Raw genomic sequence first — 22,500 nt, 5'->3', positions numbered from 1 at the left:
TGAAGGCTGAATCTTGTTTCCTGCTGACATGTGCAGAAGTTGTGGGAGATGGTACTCTTATTGTGAAGGCTGAATCTTGTTTCCTGCTGACATGTGCAGAAGTTGTGGAAGATGGTACTCTTATTGTGAAGGCTGAATCTTGTTTCCTGCTGACATGTGCAGAAGTTGTGGGAGATGGTACTCTTATTGTGAAGGCTGAATCTTGTTTCCTGCTGACATGTGCAGAAGTTGTGGAAGATGGTACTCTTATTGTGAAGGCTGAATCTTGTTTCCTGCTGACATGTGCAGAAGTTGTGGAAGATGGTACTCTTATTGTGAAGGCTGAATCTTGTTTCCTGCTGACATGTGCAGAAGTTGTGGAAGATGGTACTCTTATTGTGAAGGCTGAATCTTGTTTCCTGCTGACATGTGCAGAAGTTGTGGGAGATGGTACTCTTATTGTGAAGGCTGAATCTTGTTTCCTGCTGACATGTGCAGAAGTTGTGGAAGATGGTACTCTTATTGTGAAGGCTGAATCTTGTTTCCTGCTGACATGTGCAGAAGTTGTGGAAGATGGTACTCTTATTGTGAAGGCTGAATCTTGTTTCCTGCTGACATGTGCAGAAGTTGTGGAAGATGGTACTCTTATTGTGAAGGCTGAATCTTGTTTCCTGCTGACATGTGCAGAAGTTGTGGAAGATGGTACTCTTATTGTGAAGGCTGAATCTTGTTTCCTGCTGACATGTGCAGAAGTTGTGGAAGATGGTACTCTTATTGTGAAGGCTGAATCTTGTTTCCTGCTGACATGTGCAGAAGTTGTGGAAGATGGTACTCTTATTGTGAAGGCTGAATCTTGTTTCCTGCTGACATGTGCAGAAGTTGTGGAAGATGGTACTCTTATTGTGAAGGCTGAATCTTGTTTCCTGCTGACATGTGCAGAAGTTGTGGAAGATGGTACTCTTATTGTGAAGGCTGAATCTTGTTTCCTGCTGACATGTGCAGAAGTTGTGGAGATGGTACTCTTATTGTGAAGGCTGAATCTTGTTTCCTGCTGACATGTGCAGAAGTTGTGGAAGATGGTACTCTTATTGTGAAGGCTGAATCTTGTTTCCTGCTGACATGTGCAGAAGTTGTGGAAGATGGTACTCTTATTGTGAAGGCTGAATCTTGTTTCCTGCTGACATGTGCAGAAGTTGTGGAAGATGGTACTCTTATTGTGAAGGCTGAATCTTGTTTCCTGCTGACATGTGCAGAAGTTGTGGAAGATGGTACTCTTATTGTGAAGGCTGAATCTTGTTTCCTGCTGACATGTGCAGAAGTTGTGGAAGATGGTACTCTTATTGTGAAGGCTGAATCTTGTTTCCTGCTGACATGTGCAGAAGTTGTGGAAGATGGTACTCTTATTGTGAAGGCTGAATCTTGTTTCCTGCTGACATGTGCAGAAGTTGTGGAAGATGGTACTCTTATTGTGAAGGCTGAATCTTGTTTCCTGCTGACATGTGCAGAAGTTGTGGAAGATGGTACTCTTATTGTGAAGGCTGAATCTTGTTTCCTGCTGACATGTGCAGAAGTTGTGGAGATGGTACTCTTATTGTGAAGGCTGAATCTTGTTTCCTGCTGACATGTGCAGAAGTTGTGGAAGATGGTACTCTTATTGTGAAGGCTGAATCTTGTTTCCTGCTGACATGTGCAGAAGTTGTGGAAGATGGTACTCTTATTGTGAAGGCTGAATCTTGTTTCCTGCTGACATGTGCAGAAGTTGTGGAAGATGGTACTCTTATTGTGAAGGCTGAATCTTGTTTCCTGCTGACATGTGCAGAAGTTGTGGAAGATGGTACTCTTATTGTGAAGGCTGAATCTTGTTTCCTGCTGACATGTGCAGAAGTTGTGGAAGATGGTACTCTTATTGTGAAGGCTGAATCTTGTTTCCTGCTGACATGTGCAGAAGTTGTGGAAGATGGTACTCTTATTGTGAAGGCTGAATCTTGTTTCCTGCTGACATGTGCAGAAGTTGTGGAGATGGTACTCTTATTGTGAAGGCTGAATCTTGTTTCCTGCTGACATGTGCAGAAGTTGTGGAAGATGGTACTCTTATTGTGAAGGCTGAATCTTGTTTCCTGCTGACATGTGCAGAAGTTGTGGAAGATGGTACTCTTATTGTGAAGGCTGAATCTTGTTTCCTGCTGACATGTGCAGAAGTTGTGGAAGATGGTACTCTTATTGTGAAGGCTGAATCTTGTTTCCTGCTGACATGTGCAGAAGTTGTGGAAGATGGTACTCTTATTGTGAAGGCTGAATCTTGTTTCCTGCTGACATGTGCAGAAGTTGTGGAAGATGGTACTCTTATTGTGAAGGCTGAATCTTGTTTCCTGCTGACATGTGCAGAAGTTGTGGAAGATGGTACTCTTATTGTGAAGGCTGAATCTTGTTTCCTGCTGACATGTGCAGAAGTTGTGGGAGATGGTACTCTTATTGTGAAGGCTGAATCTTGTTTCCTGCTGACATGTGCAGAAGTTGTGGAAGATGGTACTCTTATTGTGAAGGCTGAATCTTGTTTCCTGCTGACATGTGCAGAAGTTGTGGAAGATGGTACTCTTATTGTGAAGGCTGAATCTTGTTTCCTGCTGACATGTGCAGAAGTTGTGGAAGATGGCCAAACAAGTCAGTGAGTTCATCAGCTGGAAGAAGGTGGAGTGTCCCTTTGAAAAGGACCGCAGGATTCTCACACACCTGCTGACCTCACCTGTCTGCTCTGAGGATGGTCAGTACGTGCACGCACACACACAAACACACACATTTCATGTGAAATAATCCATTCATATTTCATCTCAAATAATCCATTCATATTTCATGTTAAATAATCCATTCATGTGAAATAATCCATTCATATTTCATGTGAAATAATCCATTCATATTTCATGTGAAATAATCCATTCATGTGAAATAATCCATTCATATTTCATGTGAAATAATCCATTCATATTTCATGTGAAATAATCCATTCATGTAAAATAATCCATTCATATTTCATGTGAAATAATCCATTTATGTCATGTGAAATAATCCATTCATGTGAAATAATCCATTCATATTTCATGTGAAATAATCCATTCATATTTCATGTGAAATAATCCATTCATGTGAAATAATCCATTCATTTGAAATAATCCATTCATATTTCATGTGAAATAATCCATTCATATTTCATGTGAAAAAATCCATTCATGTGAAATAATCCATTCATATTTCATGTGAAATAATCCATTCATATTTCATGTGAAATAATCCATTCATGTGAAATAATCCATTCATGTGAAATAATCCATTCATATTTCATGTGAAATAATCCATTCATATTTCATGTGAAATAATCCATTCATGTGAAATAATCCATTCATATTTCATGTGAAATAATCCATTCATATTTCATGTGAAATAATCCATTCATGTGAAATAATCCATTCATGTGAAATAATCCATTCACGTGAAATAATCCATTCATATTTCATGTGAAATAATCCATTCACGTGAAATAATCCATTCATGTGAAATAATCCATTCATATTTCATGTGAAATAATCCATTCATGTGAAATAATCCATTCATGTGAAATAATCCATTCATATTTCATGTGAAATAATCCATTCATATTTCATGTGAAATAATCCATTCATATTTCATGTGAAATAATCCATTCATATTTCATGTGAAATAATCCATTCATGTGAAATAATCCATTCATGTGAAATAATCCATTCACGTGAAATAATCCATTCATATTTCATGTGAAATAATCCATTCACGTGAAATAATCCATTCATGTGAAATAATCCATTCATATTTCATGTGAAATAATCCATTCATGTGAAATAATCCATTCATGTGAAATAATCCATTCATATTTCATGTGAAATAATCCATTCATATTTCATGTGAAATAATCCATTCATATTTCATGTGAAATAATCCATTCATGTGAAATAATCCATTCATGTGAAATAATCCATTCATATTTCATGTGAAATAATCCATTCATGTGAAATAATCCATTCATATTTCATGTGGAATAATCCATTCATATTTCATGTGAAATAATCCATTCATGTGAAATAATCCATTCATATTTCATGTGAAATAATCCATTCATATTTCATGTGAAATAATCCATTCATGTGAAATAATCCATTCATATTTCATGTGAAATAATCCATTCATATTTCATGTGAAATAATCCATTCATGTGAAATAATCCATTCATATTTCATGTGAAATAATCCATTCATATTTCATGTGAAATAATCCATTCATGTGAAATAATCCATTCATGTGAAATAATCCATTCATATTTCATGTGAAATAATCCATTCATGTGAAATAATTCATTCATATTTCATGTGAAATAATCCATTCATATTTCATGTGAAATAATCCATTCATGTGAAATAATCCATTCATGTGAAATAATCCATTCATATTTCATGTGAAATAATCCATTCATGTGAAATAATCCATTCATATTTCATGTGAAATAATCCATTCATGTGAAATAATCCATTCATATTTCATGTGATATAATCCATTCATATTTCATGTGAAATAATCCATTCATGTGAAATAATCCATTCATATTTCATGTGAAATAATCCATTCATATTTCATGTGAAATAATCCATTCATGTGAAATAATCCATTCATATTTCATGTGAAATAATCCATTCATGTTTCATGTGAAATAATCCATTCATGTGAAATAATCCATTCATGTGAAATAATCCATTCATATTTCATGTGAAATAATCCATTCATATTTCATGTGAAATAATCCATTCATGTGAAATAATCCATTCATATTTCATGTGAAATAATCCATTCATATTTCATGTGAAATAATCCATTCATGTGAAATAATCCATTCATATTTCATGTGAAATAATCCATTCATGTTTCATGTGAAATAATCCATTCATGTGAAATAATCCATTCATGTGAAATAATCCATTCATATTTCATGTGAAATAATCCATTCATATTTCATGTGAAATAATCCATTCATGTGAAATAATCCATTCATATTTCATGTGAAATAATCCATTCATATTTCATGTGAAATAATCCATTCATGTGAAATAATCCATTCATATTTCATGTGAAATAATCCATTCATATTTCATGTGAAATAATCCATTCATGTGAAATAATCCATTCATGTGAAATAATCCATTCATATTTCATGTGAAATAATCCATTCATGTGAAATAATCCATTCATATTTCATGTGAAATAATCCATTCATATTTCATGTGAAGTAATCCATTCATGTGAAATAATCCATTCATATTTCATGTGAAATAATCCATTCATATTTCATGTGAAATAATCCATTCATGTGAAATAACCCATTCATGTGAAATAATCCATTCATATTTCATGTGAAATAATCCATTCATAGCTGATTCTGCTAATAGAAATGATCAGGCACAGTTTTGGGACACTTTTTTTTTAGAATTAATGTTCTAGGGAAAATAAATAATACAGACAATTATGTTTGAAATAAAAGAAATAGGAAAATTGAAACCCAGAACTAAACCCCTGTTTGTCACGTGCAGCGTTGTATTTGGCGTCGTACGAGAGCGAGGGTCCTGACAACAACATGGAGAAGGACAGGTGGAAGTCCCTCAGGTGAGCCTGACTCCGCCCACTTGACCACACCCCCTAGCACGGTGCTCATCAATACAAACACACAGAAATATATATATATGTATATATATATTTATATATATATATATAATATATATATATACATATATATATATTATATATATGAATAACCCACATATTGGATCAATCAATAACTAACTCAGATATTGCATGAATCAATCAATCAATAAGTGACATATTGCATGAATCAATCAATCAATAAGTGACATATTGCATGAATCAATAAATCTGATGAAGTGTTTCTTATTTCAGATCCACTTTGCTGAAGCAAGCATGAGTTTGCTCTTAAAAAGAAAAAAGAGACAAATCTTTTTTTGGCTGACTTGTTGTTTCCATGACAACGTGTCTTTGACCACACCCCCTTTGTGAGGCTTTTCTATGAAAGGACGCTGTCTCTTTAAGTGGGCGGGGCTTATGTTTCCCTCCTCGCCCACTGAACTACAGGTTAGCTGCCGGCTAGCTAACACAAGCTAGTAGCTGTTGTTGATGTTGCTGTGGACACTCAGTGTGGGGAGACTTGCTGTGGACACTCAGTGTGGGGAGACTTGCTGTGGACACTCAGTGTGGGGAGACTTGCTGTGGACACTCAGTGTGGGAGACTTGCTGTGGACACTCAGTGTGGGGAGACTTGCTGTGGACACTCAGTGTGGGGAGACTTGCTGTGGACACTCAGTGTGGGGAGACTTGCTGTGGACACTCAGTGTGGGGAGACTTGCTGTGGACACTCAGTGTGGGAAGACTTGCTGTGGACACTCAGTGTGGGGAGACTTGCTGTGGACACTCAGTGTGGGGAGACTTGCTGTGGACACTCAGTGTGGGGAGACTTGCTGTGGACACTCAGTGTGGGAAGACTTGCTGTGGACACTCAGTGTGGGGAGACTTGCTGTGGACACTCAGTGTGGGGAGACTTGCTGTGGACACTCAGTGTGGGGAGACTTGCTGTGGACACTCAGTGTGGGGAGACTTGTTGTGGACACTCAGTGTGGGGAGACTTGCTGTGGACACTCAGTGTGGGAAGACTTACTGTGGACACTCAGTGTGGGGAGACTTGCTGTGGACACTCAGTGTGGGGAGACTTGCTGTGGACACTCAGTGTGGGGAGACTTGCTGTGGACACTCAGTGTGGGGAGACTTGCTGTGGACACTCAGTGTGGGGAGACTTGCTGTGGACACTCAGTGTGGGAACACTTGCTGTGGACACTCAGTGTGGGGAGACTTGCTGTGGACACTCAGTGTGGGAAGACTTGCTGTGGACACTCAGTGTGGGGAGACTTGCTGTGGACACTCAGTGTGGGGAGACTTGCTGTGGACACTCAGTGTGGGGAGACTTGCTGTGGACACTCAGTGTGGGGAGACTTGCTGTGGACACTCAGTGTGGGGAGACTTGCTGTGGACACTCAGTGTGGGAAGACTTGCTGTGGACACTCAGTGTGGGAAGACTTGCTGTGGACACTCAGTGTGGGGAGACTTGCTGTGGACACTCAGTGTGGGGAGACTTGCTGTGGACACTCAGTGTGGGAAGACTTGCTGTGGACACTCAGTGTGGGAAGACTTGCTGTGGACACTCAGTGTGGGAAGACTTACTGTGGACACTCAGTGTGGGGAGACTTGCTGTGGACACTCAGTGTGGGGAGACTTGCTGTGGACACTCAGTGTGGGGAGACTTGCTGTGGACACTCAGTGTGGGGAGACTTGCTGTGGACACTCAGTGTGGGGAGACTTGCTGTGGACACTCAGTGTGGGAAGACTTGCTGTGGACACTCAGTGTGGGGAGACTTGCTGTGGACACTCAGTGTGGGGAGACTTGCTGTGGACACTCAGTGTGGGAAGACTTGCTGTGGACACTCAGTGTGGGGAGACTTGCTGTGGACACTCAGTGTGGGAAGACTTGCTGTGGACACTCAGTGTGGGGAGACTTGCTGTGGACACTCAGTGTGGGGAGACTTGCTGTGGACACTCAGTGTGGGGAGACTTGCTGTGGACACTCAGTGTGGGAAGACTTGCTGTGGACACTCAGTGTGGGGAGACTTGCTGTGGACACTCAGTGTGGGGAGACTTGTTGTGGACACTCAGTGTGGGGAGACTTGCTGTGGACACTCAGTGTGGGAAGACTTGCTGTGGACACTCAGTGTGGGGAGACTTGCTGTGGACACTCAGTGTGGGGAGACTTGCTGTGGACACTCAGTGTGGGGAGACTTGCTGTGGACACTCAGTGTGGGGAGACTTGCTGTGGACACTCAGTGTGGGGAGACTTGCTGTGGACACTCAGTGTGGGAAGACTTGCTGTGGACACTCAGTGTGGGAAGACTTGCTGTGGACACTCAGTGTGGGGAGACTTGCTGTGGACACTCAGTGTGGGAAGACTTGCTGTGGACACTCAGTGTGGGAAGACTTGCTGTGGACACTCAGTGTGGGAAGACTTACTGTGGACACTCAGTGTGGGGAGACTTGCTGTGGACACTCAGTGTGGGGAGACTTGCTGTGGACACTCAGTGTGGGGAGACTTGCTGTGGACACTCAGTGTGGGGAGACTTGCTGTGGACACTCAGTGTGGGGAGACTTGCTGTGGACACTCAGTGTGGGAAGACTTGCTGTGGACACTCAGTGTGGGGAGACTTGCTGTGGACACTCAGTGTGGGGAGACTTGCTGTGGACACTCAGTGTGGGAAGACTTGCTGTGGACACTCAGTGTGGGGAGACTTGCTGTGGACACTCAGTGTGGGAAGACTTGCTGTGGACACTCAGTGTGGGGAGACTTGCTGTGGACACTCAGTGTGGGGAGACTTGCTGTGGACACTCAGTGTGGGGAGACTTGCTGTGGACACTCAGTGTGGGAAGACTTGCTGTGGACACTCAGTGTGGGGAGACTTGCTGTGGACACTCAGTGTGGGGAGACTTGTTGTGGACACTCAGTGTGGGGAGACTTGCTGTGGACACTCAGTGTGGGAAGACTTGCTGTGGACACTCAGTGTGGGGAGACTTGCTGTGGACACTCAGTGTGGGAAGACTTGCTGTGGACACTCAGTGTGGGGAGACTTGCTGTGGACACTCAGTGTGGGGAGACTTGTTGTGGACACTCAGTGTGGGGAGACTTGCTGTGGACACTCAGTGTGGGAAGACTTACTGTGGACACTCAGTGTGGGGAGACTTGCTGTGGACACTCAGTGTGGGGAGACTTGCTGTGGACACTCAGTGTGGGGAGACTTGCTGTGGACACTCAGTGTGGGGAGACTTGCTGTGGACACTCAGTGTGGGGAGACTTGCTGTGGACACTCAGTGTGGGAAGACTTGCTGTGGACACTCAGTGTGGGGAGACTTGCTGTGGACACTCAGTGTGGGAAGACTTGCTGTGGACACTCAGTGTGGGGAGACTTGCTGTGGACACTCAGTGTGGGGAGACTTGCTGTGGACACTCAGTGTGGGGAGACTTGCTGTGGACACTCAGTGTGGGGAGACTTGCTGTGGACACTCAGTGTGGGGAGACTTGCTGTGGACACTCAGTGTGGGAAGACTTGCTGTGGACACTCAGTGTGGGAAGACTTGCTGTGGACACTCAGTGTGGGGAGACTTGCTGTGGACACTCAGTGTGGGGAGACTTGCTGTGGACACTCAGTGTGGGAAGACTTGCTGTGGACACTCAGTGTGGGAAGACTTGCTGTGGACACTCAGTGTGGGAAGACTTACTGTGGACACTCAGTGTGGGGAGACTTGCTGTGGACACTCAGTGTGGGGAGACTTGCTGTGGACACTCAGTGTGGGGAGACTTGCTGTGGACACTCAGTGTGGGGAGACTTGCTGTGGACACTCAGTGTGGGGAGACTTGCTGTGGACACTCAGTGTGGGAAGACTTGCTGTGGACACTCAGTGTGGGGAGACTTGCTGTGGACACTCAGTGTGGGAAGACTTGCTGTGGACACTCAGTGTGGGAAGACTTGCTGTGGACACTCAGTGTGGGGAGACTTGCTGTGGACACTCAGTGTGGGAAGACTTGCTGTGGACACTCAGTGTGGGGAGACTTGCTGTGGACACTCAGTGTGGGGAGACTTGCTGTGGACACTCAGTGTGGGGAGACTTGCTGTGGACACTCAGTGTGGGAAGACTTGCTGTGGACACTCAGTGTGGGGAGACTTGCTGTGGACACTCAGTGTGGGGAGACTTGTTGTGGACACTCAGTGTGGGGAGACTTGCTGTGGACACTCAGTGTGGGAAGACTTGCTGTGGACACTCAGTGTGGGGAGACTTGCTGTGGACACTCAGTGTGGGGAGACTTGCTGTGGACACTCAGTGTGGGGAGACTTGCTGTGGACACTCAGTGTGGGGAGACTTGCTGTGGACACTCAGTGTGGGGAGACTTGCTGTGGACACTCAGTGTGGGAAGACTTGCTGTGGACACTCAGTGTGGGAAGACTTGCTGTGGACACTCAGTGTGGGGAGACTTGCTGTGGACACTCAGTGTGGGGAGACTTGCTGTGGACACTCAGTGTGGGAAGACTTGCTGTGGACACTCAGTGTGGGAAGACTTGCTGTGGACACTCAGTGTGGGAAGACTTACTGTGGACACTCAGTGTGGGGAGACTTGCTGTGGACACTCAGTGTGGGGAGACTTGCTGTGGACACTCAGTGTGGGGAGACTTGCTGTGGACACTCAGTGTGGGGAGACTTGCTGTGGACACTCAGTGTGGGGAGACTTGCTGTGGACACTCAGTGTGGGAAGACTTGCTGTGGACACTCAGTGTGGGGAGACTTGCTGTGGACACTCAGTGTGGGGAGACTTGCTGTGGACACTCAGTGTGGGAAGACTTGCTGTGGACACTCAGTGTGGGGAGACTTGCTGTGGACACTCAGTGTGGGAAGACTTGCTGTGGACACTCAGTGTGGGGAGACTTGCTGTGGACACTCAGTGTGGGGAGACTTGCTGTGGACACTCAGTGTGGGGAGACTTGCTGTGGACACTCAGTGTGGGAAGACTTGCTGTGGACACTCAGTGTGGGGAGACTTGCTGTGGACACTCAGTGTGGGGAGACTTGTTGTGGACACTCAGTGTGGGGAGACTTGCTGTGGACACTCAGTGTGGGGAGACTTGCTGTGGACACTCAGTGTGGGAAGACTTGCTGTGGACACTCAGTGTGGGGAGACTTGCTGTGGACACTCAGTGTGGGGAGACTTGCTGTGGACACTCAGTGTGGGGAGACTTGCTGTGGACACTCAGTGTGGGGAGACTTGCTGTGGACACTCAGTGTGGGGAGACTTGCTGTGGACACTCAGTGTGGGAAGACTTGCTGTGGACACTCAGTGTGGGGAGACTTGCTGTGGACACTCAGTGTGGGAAGACTTGCTGTGGACACTCAGTGTGGGGAGACTTGCTGTGGACACTCAGTGTGGGGAGACTTGTTGTGGACACTCAGTGTGGGGAGACTTGCTGTGGACACTCAGTGTGGGAAGACTTGCTGTGGACACTCAGTGTGGGGAGACTTGCTGTGGACACTCAGTGTGGGGAGACTTGCTGTGGACACTCAGTGTGGGGAGACTTGCTGTGGACACTCAGTGTGGGGAGACTTGCTGTGGACACTCAGTGTGGGGAGACTTGCTGTGGACACTCAGTGTGGGAAGACTTGCTGTGGACACTCAGTGTGGGGAGACTTGCTGTGGACACTCAGTGTGGGGAGACTTGCTGTGGACACTCAGTGTGGGAAGACTTGCTGTGGACACTCAGTGTGGGGAGACTTGCTGTGGACACTCAGTGTGGGAAGACTTGCTGTGGACACTCAGTGTGGGGAGACTTGCTGTGGACACTCAGTGTGGGGAGACTTGCTGTGGACACTCAGTGTGGGAAGACTTGCTGTGGACACTCAGTGTGGGAAGACTTGCTGTGGACACTCAGTGTGGGAAGACTTGCTGTGGACACTCAGTGTGGGGAGACTTGCTGTGGACACTCAGTGTGGGGAGACTTGCTGTGGACACTCAGTGTGGGGAGACTTGCTGTGGACACTCAGTGTGGGGAGACTTGCTGTGGACACTCAGTGTGGGAAGACTTGCTGTGGACACTCAGTGTGGGGAGACTTGCTGTGGACACTCAGTGTGGGAAGACTTGCTGTGGACACTCAGTGTGGGGAGACTTGCTGTGGACACTCAGTGTGGGGAGACTTGCTGTGGACACTCAGTGTGGGGAGACTTGCTGTGGACACTCAGTGTGGGAAGACTTGCTGTGGACACTCAGTGTGGGGAGACTTGCTGTGGACACTCAGTGTGGGGAGACTTGTTGTGGACACTCAGTGTGGGGAGACTTGCTGTGGACACTCAGTGTGGGGAGACTTGCTGTGGACACTCAGTGTGGGAAGACTTGCTGTGGACACTCAGTGTGGGGAGACTTGCTGTGGACACTCAGTGTGGGGAGACTTGCTGTGGACACTCAGTGTGGGGAGACTTGCTGTGGACACTCAGTGTGGGGAGACTTGCTGTGGACACTCAGTGTGGGGAGACTTGCTGTGGACACTCAGTGTGGGAAGACTTGCTGTGGACACTCAGTGTGGGGAGACTTGCTGTGGACACTCAGTGTGGGAAGACTTGCTGTGGACACTCAGTGTGGGGAGACTTGCTGTGGACACTCAGTGTGGGGAGACTTGTTGTGGACACTCAGTGTGGGGAGACTTGCTGTGGACACTCAGTGTGGGAAGACTTGCTGTGGACACTCAGTGTGGGGAGACTTGCTGTGGACACTCAGTGTGGGGAGACTTGCTGTGGACACTCAGTGTGGGGAGACTTGCTGTGGACACTCAGTGTGGGGAGACTTGCTGTGGACACTCAGTGTGGGGAGACTTGCTGTGGACACTCAGTGTGGGAAGACTTGCTGTGGACACTCAGTGTGGGGAGACTTGCTGTGGACACTCAGTGTGGGGAGACTTGCTGTGGACACTCAGTGTGGGAAGACTTGCTGTGGACACTCAGTGTGGGGAGACTTGCTGTGGACACTCAGTGTGGGAAGACTTGCTGTGGACACTCAGTGTGGGGAGACTTGCTGTGGACACTCAGTGTGGGGAGACTTGCTGTGGACACTCAGTGTGGGAAGACTTGCTGTGGACACTCAGTGTGGGAAGACTTGCTGTGGACACTCAGTGTGGGAAGACTTGCTGTGGACACTCAGTGTGGGGAGACTTGCTGTGGACACTCAGTGTGGGGAGACTTGCTGTGGACACTCAGTGTGGGGAGACTTGCTGTGGACACTCAGTGTGGGGAGACTTGCTGTGCTGCTATTTTTATTTATTATTTATCACTTATTTAATTTTGTTATTATTTACTCACAAAAAAGTCTTATTGATCATATTTTTTTTAATTATTAAAATGTAATAAATTATTTTTTTTATTATTTAGTCACAAAACAAGTCATGTTGAGTATATTTTTGTTTATTATTCAAATGTAACAAAAAAATTTTTTGTTGCGTTTTTGTCACCAAACACCAAAAAACTGCGTCGTATTGAGCATATTTTTATTTATTAAAATGTAACAAAATATTTATTCTGTTTCTTTTTGTCACAAAACACCAAAAAATGCGTCATATTGAGCATATTTTTATTAATATCTTTCTATGCTTTGTTTGGAGGGCGGCCATGATGGATGCAGAGGGGGCGGGGTCACATAGTCAAAGCCCCGCCCCCTCTCTCCCTTCCTGACCACCAGATAGACACAATAAATATCCAAATATACTTTATGAAGCTAACATTTACACCCACAATAAAAACTCTTTATCGCGTAGAAAAAAAAGAAGAAGAACAAAATAAAAAATAAACAATCATTCTTCATCTTTACAAACTGTCGGCATGACAACAACGCACAAGAAAAACATGTAGAGCAAAAAAAACGTCCAATAAAAAGGACGTACAATAGAAAAACACCTAGAGTAAAAAAAAAAAAACACGTATAGTAAAAAAATGCATCGAGTAAAAAAAAGTCCAATAAAAAACAGAGTAAAAAAAATTGCATAGAGTAAAAAAAAATCACGTCGAGTAAAACAAGAAAAATATCATTTTTGTCTGCATGAATATTTTGGTTGTGAGTTCTAGAAATGTCCAATAAAATCCTGAGGAAATTTCAATTTGACTGTAAAAATGACAGATTTTTAGGCAAATGACTTTCAATGATAATTTGACTGTAAAATGTAGTGAATTTGAAGCTAATTGACTCAAATGTACTCATTTCATGATGAAATGTACTTAGTGACTGGAAATGTACTTAGTGACTGGAAATGTACTTAGTGACTAGAAATGTACTTAGTGACTGGAAATGTACTTAGTGACTGGAAATGTACTTAGTGACTAGAAATGTACTTAGTGACTGGAAATGTACTTAGTGACTGGAAATGTACTTAGTGACTGGAAATGATAATTTGACTGTAAAGTGATTTGATAGGAAATAAACATTTCATCAAATTGCTGCCAGTTTTGGAAAAAAAGCACAAAAGTGTGTTTTGCTCCTGAAAAGGTGAAAGATTAAAAAAAAAGAATTTTTGAAAAAAGAAAAGATTTTGACGCTCAATAAAAATCTTTTGTAGGTTGAAAGCTGGTGAGACAGATTGTGTATTTGACAAGATGGCTGCTCAGATTGTGTATTTGACAAGATGGTTGCTCAGATTGTGTATTTGACAAGATGGCTGCTCAGATTGTGTATTTGACAAGATGGCTGCTCAGATTGTGTATTTGACAAGATGGCTGCTCAGATTGTGTATTTGACAAGATGGCTGCTCAGATTGTGTATTTGACAAGATGGCTGCTCAGATTGTGTATTTGACAAGATGGCTGCTCAGATTGTGTATTTGACAAGATGGCTGCTCAGATTGTGTATTTGACAAGATGGCTGCTCAGATTGTGTATTTGACAGGATGGCTGCTCAGATTGTGTATTTGACAAGATGGCTGCTCAGATTGTGTATTTGACAAGATGGCTGCTCAGATTGTGTATTTGACAAGATGGCTGCTCAGATTGTGTATTTGACAAGATGGCTGCTCAGATTGTGTATTTGACAAGATGGCTGCTCAGATTGTGTATTTGACAAGATGGCTGCTCAGATTGTGTATTTGACAAGATGGCTGCTCAGATTGTGTATTTGACAAGATGGCTGCTCAGATTGTGTATTTGACAAGATGGCTGCTCAGATTGTGTATTTGACAAGATGGCTGCTCAGATTGTGTATTTGACAGGATGGCTGCTCAGATTGTGTATTTGACAAGATGGCTGCTCAGATTGTGTATTTGACAAGATGGCTGCTCAGATTGTGTATTTGACAAGATGGCTGCTCAGATTGTGTATTTGACAAGATGGCTGCTCAGATTGTGTATTTGACAAGATGGCTGCTCAGATTGTGTATTTGACAAGATGGCTGCTCAGATTGTGTATTTGACAGGATGGCTGCTCAGATTGTGTATTTGACAAGATGGCTGCTCAGATTGTGTATTTGACAAGATGGCTGCTCAGATTGTGTATTTGACAAGATGGCTGCTCAGATTGTGTATTTGACAAGATGGCTGCTCAGATTGTGTATTTGACAAGATGGCTGCTCAGATTGTGTATTTGACAAGATGGCTGCTCAGATTGTGTATTTGACAAGATGGCTGCTCAGATTGTGTATTTGACAAGATGGCTGCTCAGATTGTGTATTTGACAAGATGGCTGCTCAGATTGTGTATTTGACAAGATGGCTGCTCAGATTGTGTATTTGACAGGATGGCTGCTCAGATTGTGTATTTGACAAGATGGCTGCTCAGATTGTGTATTTGACAAGATGGCTGCTCAGATTGTGTATTTGACAAGATGGCTGCTCAGATTGTGTATTTGACAAGATGGCTGCTCAGATTGTGTATTTGACAAGATGGCTGCTCAGATTGTGTATTTGACAAGATGGCTGCTCAGATTGTGTATTTGACAGGATGGCTGCTCAGATTGTGTATTTGACAAGATGGCTGCTCAGATTGTGTATTTGACAAGATGGCTGCTCAGATTGTGTATTTGACAAGATGGCTGCTCAGATTGTGTATTTGACAAGATGGCTGCTCAGATTGTGTATTTGACAAGATGGCTGCTCAGATTGTGTATTTGACAAGATGGCTGCTCAGATTGTGTATTTGACAAGATGGCTGCTCAGATTGTGTATTTGACAAGATGGCTGCTCAGATTGTGTATTTGACAAGATGGCTGCTCAGATTGTGTATTTGACAAGATGGCTGCTCAGATTGTGTATTTGACAGGATGGCTGCTCAGATTGTGTATTTGACAAGATGGCTGCTCAGATTGTGTATTTGACAAGATGGCTGCTCAGATTGTGTATTTGACAAGATGGCTGCTCAGATTGTGTATTTGACAAGATGGCTGCTCAGATTGTGTATTTGACAAGATGGCTGCTCAGATTGTGTATTTGACAGGATGGTTTCCTCCCGACACTTTTGTCAAAACCCAGGAAAGTGGACCAGCATTTAGTTTTTGGTTTCCACGACGACGACAAAGTTTCTCTTCTCCTCCTTCTCCATGGCAACAGGGACGGGAGGAGAGCGGCTTGTTTCCGTGACGACGGGAGGCGGGGCCTATCTGCAGGCGCAGGTGTCCACGGTCATGTTGGGGTAGACCTTGAGGACCACGTTCTTGTCCTCGTCGAAGAACAGGACGCTAAGCGACGCCATGGTCTCGGGCACGCAGCACGGCTCGGGGACCCCCGGGACCACGCCCACCGCCCGCACGATGCTCTGGATGGTGGCGTGGTTGGACGGCCTCAGCGCCTGTTAGCAACGTTAGTGTCTCACTTCTTTTTACACTTCAACCACAGCAAGAATGTACAAATGTGACCTAAAAGATTGTCTTTAAACGTTATGGTGGTCACAGTTAGCATGAGCCACATTAGCATTAGCAGCACTAGCCACACTAGCATTAGCAGCACTAGCCTCACTAGCATTAGCAGCATTAGCCACATCAGCATTAGCAGCTCTAGCCACATTAGCCACATTAGCATTAGCAGCACTAGTCACATTAGGATTAGCAGCATTAGCCACTTTAGCATTAGGAGCACTAGCCATGTTAGCATTAGCAGCATTAGCAACATTAGCATTAACAGCATTAGCCACATTAGCATTAGCAGCATTAACCACATTAGCATTAGCAGCAATAGTCACCTTAGCCACATTAGCATTAAGAGCACTAGCCACATTAGCATTAGCAGCATTAACCACGTTAGCATTAGCAGCACTACCCTCATTAATATTAGCGGCATTTGCCACATTAGCATTAGCAACATTAGCCACGATAGCCACATTAACATTAGCAGCATTGGCCACATTGGCCTTAGCCACGTTAGCCACATTAGCATTAACCACATTAGCAACATTAGCCCATTAGCATAACAGTATTTGCCACATTAGCAGCATTAGCCACCTTAGAAGTGTTAGCCACATTAGCATTAACAGTCTTAGCCACCTTAGCCATATTAGCAATAGCAGCATTAGCCACATTGGCAGTATTAGCCACCTTAGCATTATCAGCAATAGCCACATTAGCATTAGCAGTATTAGCCACTTTAGCATTAGTAGCATATGCCACATTAGCATGAGCAAATTGTTGTACACTTGTTATACAAATGTTATAACAAAAGGTTGTAAACAATGTTGTAAACATATTATAGAAATATAAAAGTGTTCTAAAATGCTGTAAAAGTGTTGTAAATGTTCAAAATCTGTATAAAATGATATAAATTATATTGTAGAAAAATGCTGTAAAAGTTTTAAAAAAGTAGTATAGTTGTATGAATGTTATACAAATGTTGTAAAAGTGTTGCAAACTGACTTAAAAATGTTCTTAAATGTAAAAATATTCAACATAATATAAAATTGTAAGTATTGTAAAAACTTCTAGAATGTTAGTAAAACATATTGTCAATGTTATACAATGGTTGTATATGTTGTAAAAGTTTTGTAAAATGACTCAAAAATTTTATAAAAAGTAACACATATTGTAAGTGTTGTAAAAATGGTGTAACAGTGTTGTAAAACTGTTGATAACATATTTTAAATGTTCTAAAATTGTTGTAAAAATTGTATAAAAATGTTGTAAAAAGGTATTAAAGTGCTGTAAAATGACAGAAAATGTTGTAAAATGTTGTGGAAAATACTGTAAAAATGTTGTAAAATTGTTAAATAATTGTTGTAAAAGTGTTGACATTTTTTGTAAAAATGACAAAACAATGTAAGTGTTGTAAAATTGTTATACACTTGTTATACAAAAAGGGTGTAAAAATGTTGTAAACATACTATAGAAATGTAAAAGAGTTCTAATTTGCTGTACAAATGTTGTAAAAGTGTTGTAAATGTTTAAAAAATGATATAAAATGTTGTAAAATGGTTTTTATATTGTACAAAAATGCTGTAAAAGTTTCAAAATGTAGTATAGTGCTGTAAAACTGTTGTATGAATGTTATTAACATTTTTGTAAAAGTGTTGCAAAATGACTTAAAAATGTTCTTTAATGTAAACATATTTAAAATATTATACAATTGTAAGTATTGTAAAAATGTTGTAGAATGTTATAAAATGTTGTAACAACTTCTAAAATGTTGTAAAAACTTCTAAAATGTTGTAACAATTCTAAAAAGTTTGTAAAACTATTGTTAATGTTATTCAATGGTTGTAAATATTTTAAAAGTTTTTTAAAATGACTTAAAAATGTTAACAACAAAGTAACAAATATTGTAAGTGTTGTAAAAATGTTGTAACAACAGTGTTGTAAAACTGTTGATAACATATTGTAAACGTTCTAAAACTGTTTTAAAAAATGGAATAAAAACGTTGTAAAAGGTATTAAAGTGCTTTAAAATGACTGAACATTTTCTAAAATGTTGTAAAAATACTGTAAAAATGTTGTAAAATTGCTATATAATTGTTGTAAAAGTGTTGACATTTTTTGTAAAAATGACACAACAATGTAAGTGTTGTAAAATTGCCGTACACTTGTTATACAAATGTTATAAAAAAAGGTTGTAAACATTTTGTAAACATATTATAGAAATGACTATATGGTCTATATATGAATAGAAGTGTTCTAAAATGTCGTAAATGTTTCAAAAATGATATAAAATGTTGTAAAAATGTTATTATATTGTAGAAAAATGCTGTAAAAGTTTAAAAATGTAGTATAGTGTTGTAAAGCTGTTGTGTGAATGTTATAACAATTGAATTGTTGCAAAATGACTTAAAAATGTTCTTGAATGTAAAAAATATTTAAAATAATATAAAATTGTAAGTATTGTAAACATTTTGTAGAATGTTTTAAAATGTTGTAAAAACTTCCAAAATGTTGTAAAAACTTCTAAAATGGTGTAACACTTCTAAAAAGTTTGTAAAAATATTGTTAATGTTATACAATGGTTGTACATTTTGGAAAAGTTTTGTAAAATTACTTTTTATAGAAAGTAACACATATTGTAAGTGTTGTAAAAATGTTGTAAAATTGTTGATAACATATTGTAAATGTTGTAAAATATACAAGTGTAGTATATGTCGTAAAAATGTTATGAAATATTGTAAAAACTTCTAAAATGTTGTAAACGTTTTAAAGCATTTATAAAAATATTGTTAATGTTAAAATGGTTGTAAATGTTGTCAAAGTTTTGTAAATTGACTTAAAATGACTTAAAATGTTCTAAAAAAAATAAACAGTGCAAGTTTTGTAAAAATGTCGTGAGAGTGTTGTAAAAATGCTGATAAAATATTGTAAATATTGTAAAATATTATACAATTGTAGTAAATGTTGTAAACATTTTGTGAAATGTTATAAATGTTATACAATGTTGTAAAAACCTATAAAATGTTGTAAAACTTATACAATGTTTTAAAAAATTCTAAAAAGTTTATAAAAATATTGTTAATGTTATAAAATAGTTGTAAATGTTGTAAAAGTTTTGTAAAATGACTTAAAGTAACAAATATTGTAAGTGTTGTAAAAATGTTTTAAAGTGTTGTAAAAATGTTTGAAAAGGTTGTAAAAATGTTGACAACATATTGTAAGTGTTGTAAAATGTTTGAAAGTGTTGTAAAATATTTGAAAGTGTTGTAAAATGTTTGAAAGTGTTGTAAAATATTTGAAAGTGTTGTAAAATATTTGAAAGTGTTGTAAAATGTTTGAAAGTGTTGTAAAATATTTGTAAGTGTTGTAAAATGTTTGAAAGTGTTGTAAAATGTTTGAAAGTGTTGTAAAATGTTTGAAAGTGTTGTAAAATGTTTGAAAGTGTTGTAAAATATTTAAAAGTGTTGTAAAATGTTTGAAAGTGTTGTAAAATGTTTGAAAGTGTTGTAAAATGTTTGAAAGTGTTGTAAAATATTTAAAAGTGTTGTAAAATGTTTGAAAGTGTTGTAAAATGTTTGAAAGTGTTGCAAAATGTTTGAAAGTGTTGTAAAATGTTTGAAAGTGTTGTAAAATGTTTGAAAGTGTTGCAAAGAAGTTGTAAGAAAGAGAAAAGTGACTCCAAGAGAGTAAAGTTAGACTTCTTTGAAGCGTGCTGTTGAGATCTGGTGTGGGTTCTGTCTGGTGTGGGTTGTGTCTTGTGTGGGTTCTGTCCTGTGTAGGCTGTGCCTTGTGTGGGTTCTGACCTGTGGAGGTTGTGTCTTGTGTGGGTTGTGTCTGGTGTGGGTTGTGTCTGGTGTGGGTTGTATCTTGTGTGGGTTCTGTCCTGTGTAGGTTGTGTCTTGTGTGGGTTCTGTCCTGTGTAGGTTGTGCCTTGTGTGGGTTCTGTCCTGTGTAGGCTGTGTCTTGTGTGGGTTCTGTCCTGTGTAGGATGTGTCTCGTGTGGGTTCTGTCCTGTGTATGTTGTGTCTTGTGTGGGTTCTGTCATGTGTGGGTTGTGTCTTGTGTGGGTTGTGTCTGGTGTGGGTTCTGTCTTGTGTGGGTTGTGTCATGTGTGGGTTGTGTCTGGTGTGGGTTCTGTCCTGTGTAGGTTGTGTCTTGTGTGGGTTCTGTCCTTTGTAGGTTGTGTCTTGTGTGGGTTCTGTCATGTGTGGGTTGTGTCTTGTGTGGGTTGTGTCTGGTGTGGGTTCTGTCTTGTGTGGGTCGTGTCCTGTGTGGGTTGTGTCTTGCGTGGGTTAAGTCTGGTGTGGGTTCTGTCCTGTGTGGGTTGTGTCTTGTGTGGGTTCTTTCTGGTGTGGGTTCTGTCCTGTGTGGGCTGTGTCTTGTGTGGGTTCTGTCAAGTGTGAGTTGTGCCTGGTGTGGGTTGTGTCCTGTGTGGGTTGTGTCTTGTGTGGGTTCTGTCTGGTGTGGGTTCTGTCCTGTGTGGTTGTGTCTTGTGTGGGTTGTGTCTTGTGTGGGTTATGTCCTGTGTGGGTTGTGTCTTGTGTGTGTGTTGTGTTTGGTGTGGGTTCCTACCTTGGGCATGGGGAAGTGGCAGGATCCGGAGCAGTAGAAGGCCTCAAAGGACTTTGGAGAAATAATCCAGTCGCTCCAGCCGATGTCAGCAAAGTCCACCTTCAGGTACCTGCGGGAACACTTCCTGGCTTCCTTCCACTGCTTCTTGCGAGCCTTCTTGATGGTCCGCTCGTCAAAGTGCAGCAGACTTTTCTTCTGGTTCTTCTGGTTCTTCCCGGGCCGCCGGGCCCTCTTGCCCTCCAGAGGCCGGTAGGTGCGCTCCCATTTGTCCGAGTACTCGGGTCCCGGCAGCTCGTTGTTCTGCAGAGGCAGCGAGACCTCCAGCGAGCGTCTGGGCCGTCCTCCAGGATCGCTGGCGTTTGGCTCCCCGGGACCCGCTCGGTCCAAAAGCAAGTCCGGGTCTCCGGGGGCGGGTTTCCTCCTGAGAGCGGCCACCACGCTCTCGGGCTCAGAGATGGCCGAGTCGTTGGCGTAGACCAGAATGTACGGCGAGCGCTCGGCCAGCAGCTCCTTCCAGGGCCCGGACCCCCTGGGGGACACCTGGATGCCGATGAGGATCTGCTGGTGCTGCTTGGCCTGGTGGACCACCAGGGTCACGTCCTTCCACTGCCAGGAGATGAAGTCCTGGTTCTGCGTGGACGCGTTGATGCGGAACTCGCCCAAAGTCCTCATCCCGGCTCCTTCGGGGGCGAAGCTCCAGATGAGCGCGTGAACCTGACTGTGACCACGAGGGCGGGCCCTGGACCCGTTCTGGAGGTCCCCGATGTAGTAGTGCAACGTAGCTGACAGCACGTCCTCGGACTTGGTGAGCGAGGTCAGGTTGAAGATCTGTAGCGGCTTCTTGTTGATGACGCCTGCGAGCACAGAGCACACCTTACTTACTGTGCGGACACCTTACTTACTGTGCTGACACCTTACTTACTGTGCTGACACCTTACTTACTGTGCTGACACCTTACTTACTGTGCTGACACCTTACTTACTGTGCTGACACCTTACTTACTGTGCTGACACCTTACTTACTGTGCTGACACCTTACTTACTTTGCTGACACCTTACTTACTGTGCTGACACCTTACTACATGACTGTGCTGACACCTTACAACATGACTGTGCCGACACATTACTTACTGTGCTGACACCTTACTTACTGTGCTGACACCTTACAACATGACTGTGCTGACACCTTACTTACTGTGCTGACACCTTACTTACTGTGCTGACACCTTACTTACTACTGTGCTGACACCTTACTTACTGTGCTGACACCTTACTTACTGTGCTGGCACGTTACTTACTACTGTGCTGACACCTTACTACATGACTGTGCCGACACGTTACTTACTGTGCTGACACGTTACTTACTACTGTGCTGACACCTTACTACATGACTGTGCTGACACGTTACTTACTACATGAC

General features: G+C 42.4%; 2 protein-coding genes across 4 annotated transcripts in view; one reads left to right on the top strand and one right to left on the bottom strand.

Annotated features, from left to right (window-relative positions):
* rasgef1ba (RasGEF domain family, member 1Ba) overlaps window positions 1–17,252 on the top strand; it is a 54,711-nt gene extending 37,459 nt beyond the window's left edge. Inside the window, exons 12-15 of one of the 3 annotated variants that reach the window (XR_009821660.1) lie at window positions 2,617–2,740; window positions 5,586–5,658; window positions 5,950–6,141; window positions 16,220–16,342. Coding sequence is in view for 2 of the 3 variants with exons in the window: in XM_062024363.1 (XP_061880347.1) it covers window positions 2,617–2,740; window positions 5,586–5,658; window positions 16,220–16,523 (501 nt within the window). In the remaining variant the exon portion in view is untranslated. Of the gene's footprint in view, window positions 1–2,616; window positions 2,741–5,585; window positions 5,659–5,949; window positions 6,288–16,219 lie in introns of those variants that run through there. The other 2 variants (XM_062024363.1, XM_062024364.1) reach the window with 2 other exon arrangements.
* A 3,750-nt stretch (window positions 17,253–21,002) lies between these two features.
* Window positions 21,003–22,500, bottom strand: part of bmp3 (bone morphogenetic protein 3) — a 3,062-nt gene continuing 1,564 nt past the window's right edge. The window contains exon 2 of the mRNA XM_062024365.1: window positions 21,003–21,935. Coding sequence (XP_061880349.1) covers window positions 21,025–21,935 — 911 coding nt within the window. The 3' untranslated portion in view covers window positions 21,003–21,024. The remainder of the gene's footprint in view (window positions 21,936–22,500) is intronic.

Source organism: Entelurus aequoreus, linkage group LG17 (genome assembly GCF_033978785.1).
Source record: "Entelurus aequoreus isolate RoL-2023_Sb linkage group LG17, RoL_Eaeq_v1.1, whole genome shotgun sequence".
NCBI lineage: Eukaryota > Metazoa > Chordata > Actinopteri > Syngnathiformes > Syngnathidae > Entelurus > Entelurus aequoreus.
Note: the sequence above shows the minus strand (reverse complement) of the source record. Positions and strands in the feature narration are given on the sequence as shown.